Source organism: Dicentrarchus labrax, unplaced genomic scaffold (genome assembly GCF_905237075.1).
Source record: "Dicentrarchus labrax unplaced genomic scaffold, dlabrax2021, whole genome shotgun sequence".
Lineage (NCBI taxonomy): Eukaryota > Metazoa > Chordata > Actinopteri > Moronidae > Dicentrarchus > Dicentrarchus labrax.
This window is the reverse complement of record NW_026136720.1, coordinates 1107501-1123721: the sequence shown is the minus strand read 5'-3', so window position 1 is coordinate 1123721 and position 16221 is coordinate 1107501. Positions and strand designations below refer to the sequence as shown.

Here is a 16221-nt window from a genome sequence, read left to right as displayed (position 1 = left end):
AGAAATATATAGTTAAATTAATTCTGCAAGCCTGCGTTTTAAATGACAAAAATGACCTTGAATAAATGCATGAAATCACAATGTGACAGTGATTGATTTACATTTTTTATTGTGGTTATATACATTTCATAAATGTAAAATACATCATCAGTGCAGCTCGTGATGGAGTCAAATATAAAAGAAAAATAACAGCTAAATAAAGATCAGTATTTTATAGAAATCTTTCTAACATTAGGGCTGCAACTAATTATTTTCTTAATTGATAAATCTGTAGATTATTTTCTCGACTGTTCAATAAATCATTTTGTCCTATAGTGTTAGAAAATAGTGAAATCTTCCAGAGCCCCTGCTGATGCATTTAAATGTTTTGCTTAAAGTCTGTGAGGGAGAGTGGATGGAAATAAATCAACAATAAGATGACCTGATGAAACATACTTTATAAAACAATAACTAGAAAGTGACACCACCGTCTGAACAATCGGTTGGAGGATTGTGTAGATTTGATAATGATGGAACAAACAGCGTCAGCCCTGAAAGAATCAGACTGATGTGGACAAGAGTTCATTTAGCCTGGTCAAACAAACAATGGGTCTCAAAACTAACAGATATAAAATAAAGATAAAGTAACATTGGCACATCTAAATACCCATTTCTCCTTTTTCTCTAACTAATGTGACCTTTCAGCCATCTGTCAGCGTCTGTCCTGCAGCGGTGAAACTAGTTCTTCTGTGATGAGGGGAGATGTTCCTGTGTGACAGGACCCATAAAAATGTTTCAGTCTTTCCCACAGTAACAGACAGTGATTGTTTGTGACGTAGTAACCGGCTCATCCAGCCCAGCAGAGACCAGTTCACAGATCAGTCTTTGGTTCCCATCCTACAAACACTTCCTGGTTTACGTTCCTGTAGCGGGTCAGTCCAGGTATTTGGGGATGCATCCTTCTAGTTGGATGATCTCGGGCCAGTTCTCGTATTTATTCTTGCTGTTGTCGTTCTTCATGTACTGGAACAAACAAACAGAGAGAGTTCTGATCCTGGGTCGGCCCAAACAACAACAACAGAAACCAGATAACAGCAGGAAGACATGAGACCCTTTAAAGCTGCAATGACCCGCCGATTAATCAATGAGTTGATCGATAGTTGATTATATTTAAAGGTTGGACTGTCAGTTGAATAAAACATCACCTTCACTGTTTTATTCATTCTTTTTAAGGAACAGGAAATATTTTCATTTCATTATATTCATTGATGAACCCAGTGAAGGGTTAAAGATAATCAATATAAAATGAACATGAGCTATTAGTTGTTACCTTCTCAAAGTTGCTCTTCACTCCTGCTCCTTTCCCACCAACAAATATCCAGTTATCCCTGAATCCCAGTGACTTCACAGAGGAGCTTCCCAGTTCAGCAATCAGCTTCCTCGCCTCTTCATCCAACCTGGTAAAACAGGTCAACAAACAGTGTAAAATGTGCAGTGAAATATACACTGTGGTTGCATCCTGTTCTATCCATCTGAGGCATTTTTGTATGCCTGGACGTGATACGTGTGTAAAGATTTTCATGCATATTGGAGAAACATGCCACCGGGGCTTAGACCCATATGACACGTATTCTTCACCGTGTTTCGTGGGTTTTTGAGCACCTTTAGCCCCTCAGTAACGCGATTCATTCAGCTCGTTACAATAATTAGAAGGAACTTTTATTGTTTGAATGTGAACTGATCGGGTATCTGAGCCATTTACTTTGACGAAGGGTCGTCGTAAGAAGCCATCAGCACAACGGAGCCCGTCTCAATGCTCTTCAGGAGTTCGATGAGAGGTTTCACATCTGCAACAGAAACACTCATCTTTTAAATCTTCATCATGTCGATGAACGATATTAATCAGAATATCAGTAAATACGTACCGCCGCTGTACATGTCAAAGTGATCGGTCTTTATGACTTCTCCTGTTTTACCTGTTAAAAAAAGAGGCTTTAATATGAGGGACAATTAACCAACAGCAAACAGGTTTATTGGTTCTGAACTCACCATTTATTATAACAATGTTTATTCCGTATCCGGCGTTGTTCAGCATCGTTCCAAGAACTCTGCGAGCAGAGGACAGACAAAACAAACAAAGTCTCAAGGCTCAAGTCTTGGATATGAAGTCCTGAGTCCAACAAGTCCAGGTCCTGAATCTTACGATTCATTATGCTCCACGTTCATAAAACAGGAACCGTTAGCATAGACTAAGAGTAAAGACCCACTGAAAGCGAACTGGGAGAAAATTGCTTCACAGGGAATTGTGGGACTGTGAAAACATGTTGACCAGTGACGCCAACTTAGCAATTTTGTTGCTAGATTTAGCAACTTTTTAGACTACACAGGAAACTTTCTTTTGAAGAAGCACCTTTATTTGGACATTTTTAGCACTAAATCTAAACAAACACATTTCCAAGATGGCTGCTCGATTCAAGTAATGTTGTTGTGTATTCAATGTAATGAAGTCATTACACAATGATGTCGTTAAAAGCAGTGAAGCAAACAGGAAGTGTTTGAGGAGAAGAGGGAGTTGAAGACCTACAGTTTTTTCTGGACACAGATCTTTGGACCCACAACGTTAGCCGCTCCACTCTGGATGGAGAAGCTGAAATTATCCTCTGGACAGGTTCTGTGGACACACGGTCCGGCTGAAGAGGAAACATTGATTAATCCCCCATCAGATCAACTTCAACCCTTCGTCCTGATCAGGTTTAATCGATCACTAACCTGACTGTTTAGGAGGCACCATGGAGGACTGACTGAGCATGTCTGCAGGTAAAACCTGACGCCAGTCTACTGGAAAAAGTTCAATCACAGAGATGTTTGAATCAGCATAGTAAAACTTCAACAGTCTGAGTTATATAATCACATTGGGATCTTTAAGTTAACGCCTCTTTGGTTTGAAATTTCCAGTGTCAAACTTTGAAAAGCCCCTGATGTATAAATTAGATTTTCTCTTCCAAATCAGTCTTTATGCAGACGATACTGTCTTATACCGTGCTGATCGTCCATTTCATCACTGAACAACTCTCTTTTAAAGGAATAGTTATCTCAGGACAGTTAAGCATGAAGACATTTCACAAAACACAATGAGGTCAGTATACCCTCATTCCAGAGAGATAAACAAATATACAATGTGATTTAGTTTTTTTTCTGTTTTTGGATGAATTAAAAAAAACAGAAATCGTCAAAATGAAAAATGCTATAAACACACAACATTTCGACACACACAGTAGGGGCAGAGTAATAAATGTTGCTGTACCTTCGAACGGGTTGCCGTAGTACTGCAGGATGAGCATGACAAACAGAACCAGTGGCACAAACACAAACATGCACTGCACCGCCCCTGCAGAGACACACAGATCTCAAAGTTGTCACCAGCTCCACCATTCACACCTGATCCCAGCAGGGAGGATGACAGACTTTAGTTGATCCAGTTTTGTGCTGTCAGACCAGTAAAAGTCCCAAACCTTTCAATCTGAAGGACATTTCTACCGACCTCGTCTGAGTTTCCCTCTCTTGTCTGTTTCATCATAATAATACTAATAATAATCAGTTATTTCCCCCCGATGCAACAGTGAGTTTAAAATGGACATTTTCACCTATGAAATATGCTTTGGTTAATGTGCTATCTATTGTTTGAAGTTAACCAGCAGTTTTGTGTTTTATAATGCCAGATTATGGAAGTTAAATGATCTCATTTATTATTATTAGTATTATTGATTTGGAACCATAACCTAACCACTGAATGAAATCAATTGTTTAATCAGATTTCTGTGTTCAGATGTGCAAACCACATCAGATACGCAAAAGCTTTTTCAGAGCCTATTTTGGAAATGTGTACAGAAACCTCAAGAAACTACTGCAGTACACTAACACAGTATTTTAATATGTTGCTCTTTTTTACCCTTTGTGAACATTATGTTTGTCCTTGATTTGCAGTCTTGTAAATTTCAAGTTTGTGACTGTTGGATGTTTGCTTTCACTTTATTACCCCACTCTGTACACGTGCATTCAGAAGAGTGTAACTGAAACACCCTGCATAAATAAGAGTTGATTTAAAGAGTCAATTATCCTGATATGTGTCTGGTATTTCCAGATACAACCAGGAGTTTACTGTTCGGACTCGTTGCAACAACAAAGCCAAACAATGTGTCTTTGTGATCTCATTTTAGACAAAGGTGGAAACATGTTCAAAGAAACAATCCAATGTCAATAATCAATAAGGAAGTGATCATAAAACACTCACACGGTCATGAGTTTTCAGACTGAATTAAAACTTACATCCTCTGATGTTTACTCGTCGCATTTTTGCTTTTCCTGTTAAAAAAGAAAAACATAGTGTTAGAAAAAGTCAGATTAAAGCTTCCATATGTCAGTCTGTGAATCCTGTTTCTATAATAACCAGTGGGTGTGTGAGAGTGAACAGGTTGTAACGCAGCGACTTCCTCTGCTGCCTGAGGACATTTATCAGGATGAAATACAGTAGTTTTATGTAACAGAATATGGAATCATCAAACATCATCAGTTTGAATTGTAATGTCAGAGTGGATTATGGCTGTCACAACACACACACACACTGTAATAACAGCTGGATTAACACTCCTCACTCACACACCGCTCCATTGTCCCGTGTTGTTATTGGCTCTTTAATCTGACGTGGTCAGATTCACCCTTGGTTGTTTTAAACAGTTTCCTACCGTAACACGAACACGTTTACTGATTGGAGAAAGGTGAATGTTCTTTTACTGTTCTTCTGATGAATTTCTCCTTTTTTAAACTTTTTTAATAGTTCAAGCTGCTACGAGCAATTACAGAACAACTAATATTAAAGAGACTGAAACTCTGAAAGATATTCAGTTTACTATCATATAAGAGAAACACTCAATTTCTCTGGAGGAACTGAAACCAGCAAATGTTTGGTGCTCAGTCATCACATTAGTTAACAGCTGACTTATTGATTACTTGACCCACTGTTTCAGCTCTAGATGCAACGCAAATGTCAAAAACAAATCCATATAGAGGTAAAACTGTGTTTTCTGTAAAATATAACTAAATTAAAATCACAATTTCCCCAAGCTGAAAGCCACTTAATCCAATGTATATTACATCATCAACTAACAGTCAAAAAGCCCAAATATTACATTTAAAATTGTATAAAACAGACAAACCTCAAATTGGAGAAACTGGAAGCCACAAATTATATCAAAGAATTAATTAATTATAAAAATAGTTTTCAAATTGAGAAAGAATCAGTAGAGAACTGAAGCTAAACAATGAAGTGAATAAATACCCCAGTAGTGCTGCGAATGCAACCACACCTGTGCAGGTAGATACTGACACACAGATAAATAAATGAATGTCTTACTGACCCACTCTGACTGTGAGCATGTCTCTGACAACCGGTCCCGCTGCCTCTGAGTCCCGGGAGGCGTTCAGTTACCGGAGCTGCCAGGAGGAACAGGTTGATCCGGTTCCGCATCCCTGATCTTGATAACATTGTTACAGCCAATCAGCTGCACCCAGGAGGCCAGAGTCCACCTCAGGCAGCAGGTGACAGCATCATAAACACGCTGATGGCCGATTGGCTGACGTTCATAATAGATAGTTCCTACATCCTGTTTGTTAATTAGCAGCTGTGACACTGATGGGGGGGCAGAGGGGGGCAGAAATACGAACTGACTTAATCCCAAACTATCACATTATTCAATATTTGCCCCCAAAGGAAGATCTCTGAAGTGTGACTCATTGATCCTTTATCTCAGTGGCTCTCCCCTACAGGAACTGAGGAGTACTGCAGCACCTACGTGAGATTTTAAAAGAAAATATAAGATGAGCTTTGTTTTGTGAAGGGAGGGGGAACTGCAGTATATACCCCTGAAGTGCGGTATCTGCCCTTACAGTGCGGTATCTGCCCCTAAAGTGCGGTATCTGCCCCTACACTGCGGTATCTGCCCCTAAAGTGAGGTATCTGCCCCTACAGTGCGGTATCTGCCCCTAAAGTGAGGTATCTGCCCCTACAGTGCGGTATCTGCCCCTAAAGTGAGGTATCTGCCCCTACAGTGCGGTATCTGCCCCTAAAGTGCGGTATCTGCCCCTACAGTGAGGTATCTGCCCCTAACGTGAGGTATCTGCCCCTAACGTGAGGTATCTGCCCCTAAAGTGCGGTATCTGCCCCTACAGTGCGGTATCTGCCCCTAAAGTGCGGTATCTGCCCCTAAAGTGCGGTATCTGCCCCTGCAGTGAGGTAGACGTAGTTACTCCCATGAAGACGATCCTGTAACTGGCCTTGCAGCTGTTTATCAGCGTGCAAATGTAGTGACAGAAAACTTTGAATTCCACAGCGAGGGTGTGCCACAGAGCTCCAGGTTCGGGCCCCAGGCAGTACGCAGACAGCCCCGTCCGCATTGTGGAGCCGGGCCTGTTCTTCTTGGTTTGACTTTGACAACTCATAACACTCTGAGCACAAAGACATGATGGAAATATAAAAAAAACAAAAAACATCCAGGAACCTGCAGAACCTGAAACCTTCTTTAAGTTTTCTTCAAGATAAATGATTAGCTCGCTAGTTTCTGTAGTAAAACATGGAAATCGATCTGAATCTTAATAAGATATTATAGCTAATATTGAGCTCGACTGAACCAAATGAAGCAGCTGTTTAGTTTTTGTTTGTTTTAATAAAAAAAATATAAATGTTTCTGGTTCCTTCATTTAACACAAAGTCACAGATTTTTATTATGCTGTTTAAAAGTATTTAGTCTTATTGGAAAATGATAAGAGACGTTCTCAGTGGTTCTGGTCCGTTTATTGAAGGATACAACATGAACATGTCATCAGGCGCTTCTTGAAAAATAGATTTACAAATAAACAGATGAACTTTGACAATATAAAGTCAATACTGCTGATTTCAAACCATGAAACATTTCACACGGATGCTGCAAACAGACTTGATGTTCGAGACACATTCAGAGTTTCGGTCGGAGGACACAACACAGTTATTGCATTCACATGATGTAAGAGTTCATGTACAGCTCGGATAACGAGTCTCAGCTCAACTCAGAGTCTGTGCTTCCACCGTCAGCTGAAGGGTTAATGGAGCAGAGACAGAAGACCGTCTTCAGGACGAACTGTTTCCAACAGGTAGAGAATTTATTGTGGCGGTCGACCCTCAAAAACAATCATAGACCAGGATACTTAAAAGTTCTCTATGTAACTGTCATTAAACTGTAGCTAACAGCGCCACCAGTGGTCGTTCATTAAACTGTAGCTAACAGCGCCACCAGTGGTCGTTCATTAAACTGTAGCTAACAGCGCCACCAGTGGTCGTTCAGTGAACTGCATCCTGGGCGTCGGCCAACAGAGACAAACACTGAACGCTGTAAAATAACTGACAATCATATTTAGAATAACGTTACTATCTGCAATGTTCCTATATTTTATTTGGACCGTTAGCTCCATGCTAATAACTAGCTCGCTGTTTACAAATCAGCCATCACCACGAAGCAACCAACGTTTGTCCACATTAGCCAGCAAGCTAAAGTTATCCAACTAAAACCAATATGACAATTGCAGTGTCTCAATTTGAATACTTCCGTTAGCACGCTACGCACTTACAAGCGTACTGCGCTAATTTCAGCAGGCCGTTGTGCACCTCCCGGAAATCTAAACATTTTACTTCTTCTACTGTGAATTGCAACCGGACAGAGCATTAGCACCAATACCGGTTTATTTTTCACTGAATTTCTTCATATAAATAAAAAATTAAACTGCTTCAACTTTCTATCTCCTTGAGACACTAGCTTAGCAGTAATGTTAGCTTTGACTTTGGACTCTGTGTTGGACTCTGTGTTGGACTCTGTGTTGGACTCTGTGTTGTGGACTCTGTGTTGGACTCTGTGTTGTGGACTCTGTGTTGGACTCTGTGTTGTGGACTCTGTGTTGGACTCTGTGTTGGACTCTGTGTTGGACTCGGTGTTGTGGACTCTGTGTTGGACTCTGTGTTGTGGACTCTGTGTTGTGGACTCTGTGTTGTGGACTCTGTGTTGGACTTGGACTCTGTGTTGGACTCTGTGTTGTGGACTCTGTGTTGTGGACTCTGTGTTGTGGACTCTGTGTTGGACTCTGTGTTAGACTCTGTGTTGTGGACTCTGTGTTGGACTCTGTGTTGTGGACTCTGTGTTGTGGACTCTGTGTTGTTGTGGACTCTGTGTTGTGGACTCTGTGTTGGACTCTGTGTTGGACTCTTTGGACTCTTGTTGTTTTGTGGACTCTGTGTTGTGGACTCTGTGTTGTGGACTCTGTGTTGTAGACTCTGTGTTTGGACTGTCTGTGTTGTGGACTCTGTGTTGGACTCTGTGTTTTGTTGGACTCTGTGTTGTGGACTCTGTGTTGGACTCTGTGTTGGACTCTGTGTTGTGGACTCTGTGTTGGACTCTGTGTTGACTGTGTTGGACTCTGTGTTGTGGACTCTGTGTTGGACTCTGTGTTGTGGACTCTGTGTTGGACTCTGTGTTGTGGACTCTGTGTTGTGGACTCTGTGTTGTGGACTCTGTGTTGGACTCTGTGTTCGCCCACTGTTGGCACTCGGGAGCATAAAGGTCACAACCTTTGACCCTCATCCTACATAGAGACACATAGAGATCAGTCCACAGGCAGCAGAGGGACAAAGCTACACTACAACCTGTTCACACTCTGCTCATCAATAATCTGATCAATAATCTGATCAATAATCTGATTATTCTAGAGACACAACAGGATTTATTTCTGTTGGCAGAAGCAATGTATGATTTAAGTAGTGAACATAAATATAGTTCTGCTGTCGGTGTGAATATATAATAATAATAAGTCGAGTGCTGTCTCACTCCTGATGTTTGATTTGTATGAAAATATAAAATAAATATAAAATAATGCAGCATAACATCAATATAGATAGAATAAAACAGACAATGAAACGTTTGAGCAGAGTGGAATTATACCTTAAATAAAAAGGATTTTGTACATAAACACTGTGTTTGGGTGGGCCGCCCAAATAATCTCAGTCTGTGGGAAACACCTGAAAGCACATTAGAGGGTTGGTTTGACCTTCAACGTCAGTCCACAGTGGTCTCAGTCCCAGTTAGTCTACACACTGGTGTCCTGCTCCAGGGTCGCACAGAACATCTCCATCAGCACTCGGAGGTCAACGGGCAGAGCTGCACAATAAGACTAAAGTAAACTGTTACAGGTTCCTGTGAAGCTTTATGGACGGCCTTTAGCTCGTGTTTCTATAGTTACGTGTTGGTACGGACGCGTTTCTTTAAAGAATAATATCTACTGAAGTCAGACTTCAGATCAGTTTCTGGACTCCAATCAGAAGGTGTTTATAAAAACAAACAGTGAATCCGACCACTCAGATTAAAGAACCAATAAAAACACTGACATGAGAACAGAGCAGTGTGTGAGTGTTAATCCAGCTGTTATTACAGTGTGTGTGTGTGTGTGTGTGTGTGTGTTAATCCAGCTGTTATAACAGTGTGTGTGTGTGTGTTAATCCAGCTGTTATTACAGTGTGTGTGTGTTAATCCAGCTGTTATTACAGTGTGTGTGTGTTAATCCAGCTGTTATTACAGTGTGTGTGTGTTAATCCAGCTGTTATTACAGTGTGTGTGTGTGTGTGTGTGTGTGTGTGTTAATCCAGCTGTTATTACAGTGTGTGTGTGTGTGTTGCCATAATCCGCTCTGACATTACAGTTCAAACTGATTCAATGATTTCATATTTGAATGCTGTTCTGCTACATACACTTACTGTATGACATCCTGATAAAGGCAGCCACATTTCAGGACATAATGACAAAGTTCAAACACTTTGTTAGTGTACTGACTTCCTCATTATCATTATCATTATTATTATTATTATTATTATCATCATCATCATCTGAGCTTTAAAAACTGGCTTGTTACTTCAGTGTGAACACTGAGGGGAATTATTGATGATTAAACTCGCTGTGTGTAGCTCACTGAGAGCGCAGCAGCCACCAAAACAGCCTGATGATCAATATATTTATATATATCAATATTTAATAGTTCAGGACATTTATCTGGTAATGCTTTTTAACTCTAGATTTGAACCAGATGAAGGATTTTAGTCATCGGACGTCTGGATCTTAAGTTATCAGAGAAACAAGCTGAGCTAACGTTAGCAGCAGCTCGGCTCGCAGCCCCTCCGGGACGTCCTTTGTCTGTCCAACAGCGTGGGAGAAGCAGTGATTGTTAAGGTGGAACTGCTTTATTCAGTGTGTTTAAGGTGGAACTGCTTTATTCAGTGTGTTTAAGGTGGAACTGCTTTATTCAGTGTGTTTAAGGTGGAACTGCTTTATTCAGTGTGTTTAAGGTGGAACTGCTTTATTCAGTGAATATGACAGAATATGGAAGCTCTGTGGTGGGTGTAAATATAATTCTTTAAAAAAGCTAAATTAAAATATCAGTATTGTTAAAATGATTAAAATGATTGATGATCGGTTTTGGAGTTATCGATCTGTCAGAGTCGACCTCATGGATCCAGATCCTACCTTCAACAGGGACGAGTTCATTAACTATTAATCGTGCAGCTCTCCTGTTAACACCTCCGGGTGGTCTACAGGTCCAGGGCCGGACCCCCAGCGGGGTCGGGTCTCCGGAAGACCAACAACCTACATCCAAACGTGGCTCGACCACAGCGGCGGACCAGGTCTCCCCCGTGGTCTGTCAGTGCGGTTTACTCCTCCAGCACAGACCAGGATGTCTCTGCAGGGACGGTCTACGTCCCAGAGTCTACATGAGGGCGTTGAGGTGTCCGGAGTGTCCTACAGAGTTCAGCATCAAGGCTCTCTGGTCCAGCACCTCCCTCTCTCTGCCCAGCGTCGCTCTCTCCTGCTCCACCATGGCTCTGTCCCGCTCCACCGCCGCCCTCTCCCGCTCCAGCCACACTCTCTCCGCCTGCACCGCCGCCCGCTCTCTCTCCACAGACGCCCTGTCTCTCTCCATCATCTCCCTCTCTCGCTCCAGCGTCGCCCTCTCCCTCTCCACCATCTCCCACTCCCTCTCCAGTCCTCCCAGCGGCCCGTTGCACGACTCCGAGTTCCGCTGGTTCTGCTCGGCGGCGGCGGAGTCACCGAACGCCTCCTGTCCGTAGTCCGAGGAGGACGAGGGGGGAGGGGGAGGATGGGAGGGGCGGGACCGGTGTCTGGGGGCGGGGTCGGGTTGCTGCTCGTCGTCCTGTGTGACGGGGGTGAGGAGGGGGGCGCTGCTCGCCAGCCGGCCCTCCATGGCTTCGTTCATCAGGTGAAACCACGGCCAGGAGGAGCTGCCGTCTGCGACGCTCTCCATCCCAACAGGAGGGTACTTCAGATCCTACAGAGGAGATAAACTGAGGATCAATCCGCCGCGGAAAATAGTTCCCAACAAAGACTCCTGATCAGCCTGATCACTAATCAATACTCACTTTATTAAACTAACACCATCAGACAACCTTATCAGACTTTAGCAGTTAGCTAGTGTCTCCATAGTGGAGACAGAACGAGGGACGTCCAGGTCAAGTTTTTTAGCCCCCCGATCTGATCTGAGTCATTTAATACTGAATATCTGTCCCCGTCTCATACTTCCATTAAAGTTACTAAATTGATCTGTAATTCATTAAGAAACTAAATATCCACCTGGAAGCTGTTCCTTAACAACAACAACAACAACAACAACAACCACACACACACACACACACACACACACACACACACAGCTGATGAAGCTGTTTGATGTAACATAAACACAGCCGGTACCGATCAGTTTAAAAACGCCCTGATCGGCGCCGATTGTTATCGTTGTATCTGCGCTCCTTCACTGACACTGACAAGTGGACCAGTTCAATGGTTGGTGGATCAGATACCGGCTCATAACGCTGTTCATTCACCGTTTGTATGTGTGTGTGTGTGTGTGACTGTTCATTCACCATCTGTGTGTGTGTGTGTGACTTTTCATTCACCGTCTGTATGTGTGTGTGTGACTGTTCATTCACCGTCTGTATGTGTGTGTGTGACTGTTCATTCACCGTCTGTATGTGTGTGTGTGACTTTTCATTCACCGTCTGTATGTGTGTGTGTGACTGTTCATTCACCGTCTTATTGTTGTGTGACTGTTCATTCACCGTCTGTATGTGTGTGTGTGACTGTTCATTCACCGTCTTGTGTGTGTGTGTGTGTGTGTGTGTGTGTGTGACTGTTCATTCACCGTCTGTATGTGTGTGTGTGTGACTGTTCATTCACCGTCTGTATTGTGTGTGTGTGTGTGTGTGTGTGTGTGTGACTGTTCATTCACCGTCTGTATGTGTGTGTGTGTGTGTGTGACTGTTCATTCACCGTCTGTATGTGTGTGTGTGACAGAGCCAATGAGAGCGAGCTCAGTGAGAGCTGATGTCAGATAACAGACTACCTTGTATCTCCTCTTCAGATTGTCCCATTTCTTTGCCATCTGGTAGGTGGAGACTTTCCCCTGCAGCCCGAGCTCCTTCAGGATGGCTCTGAGAGACAGACAGACAGATTCACATCGACCGATGAGACGCCAGATCTCCAGGAACAGCTGATATCACACACATACAACTGATAGTATCTTACTTCCAGGCGGCTTTGGCGGCGTTCCTCCTCCCAGTGAACAACACCTCGTTGGCAGCTCGAAGTTTAATCATCCTCCTGGTGTCCTGGTCCGTCACTGTGACACAGACAAACAATATGAATAAAAATCTTACACAAACAGATAAATAATCCTCTCCCTGCTGATGTAACAAACCCAGAACAACCCGTCTTACTTTTATACGAGAGGTCTGAGGGCGTGGAACACTCCTCCCCGCTGGCGTCGATGTAGGTGACGTTCCCGTCAGCCTCGGTGTTGTCTCCGCCCACCATGCTCTCCAGCTCCGACACGCTGCTCCTCTCTGCCATCAGGCAGTCTCTGTCGGGGGGCGGGGACGAGCCGAAGACGCCGTCCTCCTCGCTGCTCCACACGGGCGTCACTCTGGGAGCTTTCCCCGCCAGCCGTCCCTCCAGAGCGTCGCTCATCAGCTGGAACCAGGGCCAGGAGGCCGGGTTCATCTGGCCCTCCATCCCCCGAGGAGGGAACTTCAGGTCCTGCAGACACACACACACACACACAGATTAAGATACAGATTATTAATCAATGAGACAGATAATCGATTATTATGGTGTTATTCACATGAATCATTCATTCATATAAATCATATTAATCAGTCTCACTGTGGTGATATGAGCCTATAATAATCAGATATTTCTGTGATTTAATGTCAGTAAACTACATCATGATGTCGGGTCGGTCAGCAAATAAACAGCTGTTAAAATACTTGTTTTCTGAATGGAGTTTGGTTGATCGGGGCTGTGCTAACTCAGATTAAAGGGTGAATATCTGCTCACACACACTCCCTGTGCAGATGGGACTGTTGAGTCACCTTGAACTTGGTCTTCAGGTTGTCCCACTTCTTGGCAACCTGGTCAGGTGTTATCTTCCCCGTCAGACCCATCTCCTTCACGATCCCCCTGTGGACCAAACAGACCCCGTCAGTGACATAAAACCTCTAATGAAGGATCTACAGCTGGGTTATTTCAGTGCTCAGATGTTTACCTCCAGGCCGGTTTGGCGGTGTTCCTCCTCCCCGTAAACAGAGACTCGTTAGCGGCTCGTAACTCAATTAGTCGCCTGGTGTCTTCCTCTGTCACTGAGGGTGACAAAAAATCAGTTAGAAATTATAAAGAGCTGAACTACTGTGGACGGTACGAGAGGAAGCTGTTTGACAACCTTCAGCAGGTCACTTATGTGGATCTGTGATGTTCCTTTCAGTCTGACTGAGATTCACACATCAGAACAACACAATGAGATGGTTTTATACTTTTATACTACTGTGGTTTTATTCTGTGGTTTAGTTCTTTTACTTAAAGCAGCTACAAGGAAACGTTAATGTCTGTCCCCCCTGTGGACAGACATTAACAATAACTACATAGAAATATCCGATCCTCTCTCTGCAGGTCTAATTTGTTTATGCAGGTCGTATAGAGGCTGAGACTGTTTCATAACCTTGAAGTAACGAAAAGAGCTCAAAAGTTAATCAATGTAAAGAACAAACAGTTTCTAGAATAGCTCGTTTACACATTTGGTCTTGTTCCTTTACATCTATTCTCTCTTTAAAGCCACCAGACTCCTTTGAGAGATCGTTGCACCTCAGAACCTGGTAAAGTTAGTGTGGATCCGAATGAACGCGTTAAAGCACCAAACTCACACAGTAACACAAACACGACAACTGCTGGAGGCTCTGAAGAGAGACATACACTGAAAACACATTTTCTATTCCACGCATTCTTCCTTGTCAAAACCTGGCACCTACATTACCCACAATGCATCTCAGCAGTTGGGATCCATGTTGGTTTTCTTACATTTGTAGGTGAACTCGGCCATCCGGTGCAGCTCTCCCAGCGCCGAGGATCCGTTCTTCTCCTCGTTATCAACCAGCAGGTCCATCTCCGACTCCGTCAGGAACTCGGCCATCCCCCCTCGGCTCCGGCGGGCTCGTTTCTTGGGCGTGGGCGACAGCGGCTCGCAGTCCTCGTCTTCGTCCTCCACGATGGGCGTGAGGATCGGCGCCGCCCCCGCGAAACGCCCCTCCATGGCGTCGTTCATTCGGTAGAACCAGGGCCAGGAGCTCGGGTTGGTCTCCACGCCTCGAGCAGGAAACTTCAGCTCCTGGTAGAGACAGAAAGCTCTACAGATCGTCCACAGAGGGACCTTACCCTCCTGTCAACCACCAACTCCTGTTATCCGTCACCTGCAGGGACGTCTCTGCGAGTGACGGATAGGTGGTCTCTGGAGTTGGAGGTGCCCGGACCTACCTTGTATCTCCTCTTCAGGTTGTCCCACTTCTTTGCTAACTGATCCGTGGTCAGCTTCCCCTGAAGACCCAGCTCGTACAGAATGGCTCTGCAAGAGAGGAGACGCAGGATTAGACCCTCCTGAAGTGACCTGGGACCAGGTCTTTGTACCTTTCACGAGTCAGCATTTATTGGTTCTTTTAAATTCATTATGATGTTATTGATTTATTGAGAAATGACTCTGATCTGTTGGTGGAATTATCAGTTCAGCTCTCATGATGACGAGTTAAACACAATAAAATATACAACAAACCTGATTCTGACTGTTAATGGACCAATGGAGTTATTATCAAAGATTTTATCATTTGAAAATTAAACCTAAAACATAATTAACTGCACAACTCAAAAGGACTTTAAAGTCAGATGTGACTGACAGGAACCTGTGGACCCGGTGCAGCTAACAAACTCACCTCCAGGCCGGTTTGGCTGAATGTTTCCTGCCGGTGAAGAGTGCTTCGTTGGCGGCTCGAAGTTTGATCATTCTCTCTGTTTCTGGTTCAGTCACTGAGAACAACAACGGTCAGAAACTATTACACTATTTAACAGATAACTTATAGATTGATTCTGTAGCATTGACACATTTAACTCTGTTTTATTCCTCCGTGTTTAATGATGCAGGTTTGTGGTGAAGACTCTCAGGTTCATTACAGCCAACCAGTTTTACACTAATGAAACATTAACTTCTAATCAAGAAGGATGTGTTTTACTTTACAGAAAATTAATCTTTACAAAGGGATTGTTGAACCACTGTGCGTCTGTTTATCAACCACAGGCCGTCTGACGTCATCATACGCAGCCAGGTTTCCACCAGTCAGTTCCAGGACAACGCAGACTGTTTCCAGGATTTTAGCTCATTTTAATTCATTTCCAGGCGTTTCCATGACTGGAAAACTAGTCTCTAAAGTTCCAGGTTTTCCAGGATTAAGTGATGTCCTGATACACAATTAAAGAACGACTAAAACCCCCAAAACACTTGTTTCTGCTGAAGCCCTCATAATGCTATAAAAGAAACAGTGAGCTGGTTGAAACCGGCTATTGGCTGATCTGGAGGCGGGTGATGTCACCAACCGACCTCTGCTGCTATAAAACCAACATCTCCACTCTGCTACGTAGCCGTTAGCCACAGACACCAGAGGGTTAGCTTCTCTGAGCCGCTAGCTTAGCTCTGTTAGCTCCGTTAGCTCTGTTAGCTCCGTTAGCACTGTTAGCTCTGTTAGCACTGTTAGCTCTGTTAGCACTGTGTTAGCTCTGTTAGCACTGTTAG

At 43.5% G+C, this 16221-nt stretch overlaps 2 protein-coding genes across 10 annotated transcripts in view; both read right to left on the bottom strand.

The window, feature by feature from the left end:
- Positions 1-92: 92 nt before the first annotated feature.
- Positions 93-5511, bottom strand: LOC127352470 (protein FAM3C). 7 transcript variants are annotated; one of them, XM_051380894.1, is made up of 11 exons: positions 5315-5402; positions 5193-5207; positions 4306-4341; positions 3284-3367; positions 2749-2817; positions 2564-2669; positions 2029-2087; positions 1905-1955; positions 1742-1826; positions 1310-1436; positions 93-1002 (listed from the first exon to the last, which is right to left on the bottom strand). In XM_051380894.1, the coding sequence occupies exons 3-11, from the start codon at positions 4328-4330 to the stop codon at positions 913-915; spliced, it is 696 nt and encodes a 231-aa protein (XP_051236854.1). In that variant the 5' UTR covers positions 4331-4341; positions 5193-5207; positions 5315-5402; the 3' UTR covers positions 93-912. The 7 variants fall into 7 exon arrangements, with proteins under 7 accessions (XP_051236854.1, XP_051236852.1, XP_051236853.1 ...); XM_051380892.1 differs by lacking the exon at positions 5193-5207 and having other exon boundaries at positions 5394-5511; XM_051380893.1 differs by lacking the exon at positions 5193-5207 and having other exon boundaries at positions 2749-2814; positions 5394-5511.
- Positions 5512-9468: 3957 nt separating this feature from the next.
- The window catches only part of LOC127352440 (uncharacterized), a 10542-nt gene continuing 3789 nt past the window's right edge, over positions 9469-16221 (bottom strand). Inside the window, exons 5-13 of one of the 3 annotated variants that reach the window (XM_051380814.1) lie at positions 15368-15461; positions 14919-15006; positions 14466-14772; positions 13660-13753; positions 13487-13574; positions 12833-13151; positions 12642-12735; positions 12460-12547; positions 9469-11388 (exon numbers count right to left, since the gene is read on the bottom strand). In XM_051380814.1, the coding sequence (XP_051236774.1) occupies positions 10810-11388; positions 12460-12547; positions 12642-12735; positions 12833-13151; positions 13487-13574; positions 13660-13753; positions 14466-14772; positions 14919-15006; positions 15368-15461 (1751 nt within the window). In that variant the 3' untranslated portion in view covers positions 9469-10809. Of the gene's footprint in view, positions 11389-12181; positions 12368-12406; positions 12548-12641; positions 12736-12832; positions 13152-13486; positions 13575-13659; positions 13754-14465; positions 14773-14918; positions 15007-15367; positions 15462-16221 lie in introns of those variants that run through there. The other 2 variants (XM_051380816.1, XM_051380815.1) reach the window with 2 other exon arrangements.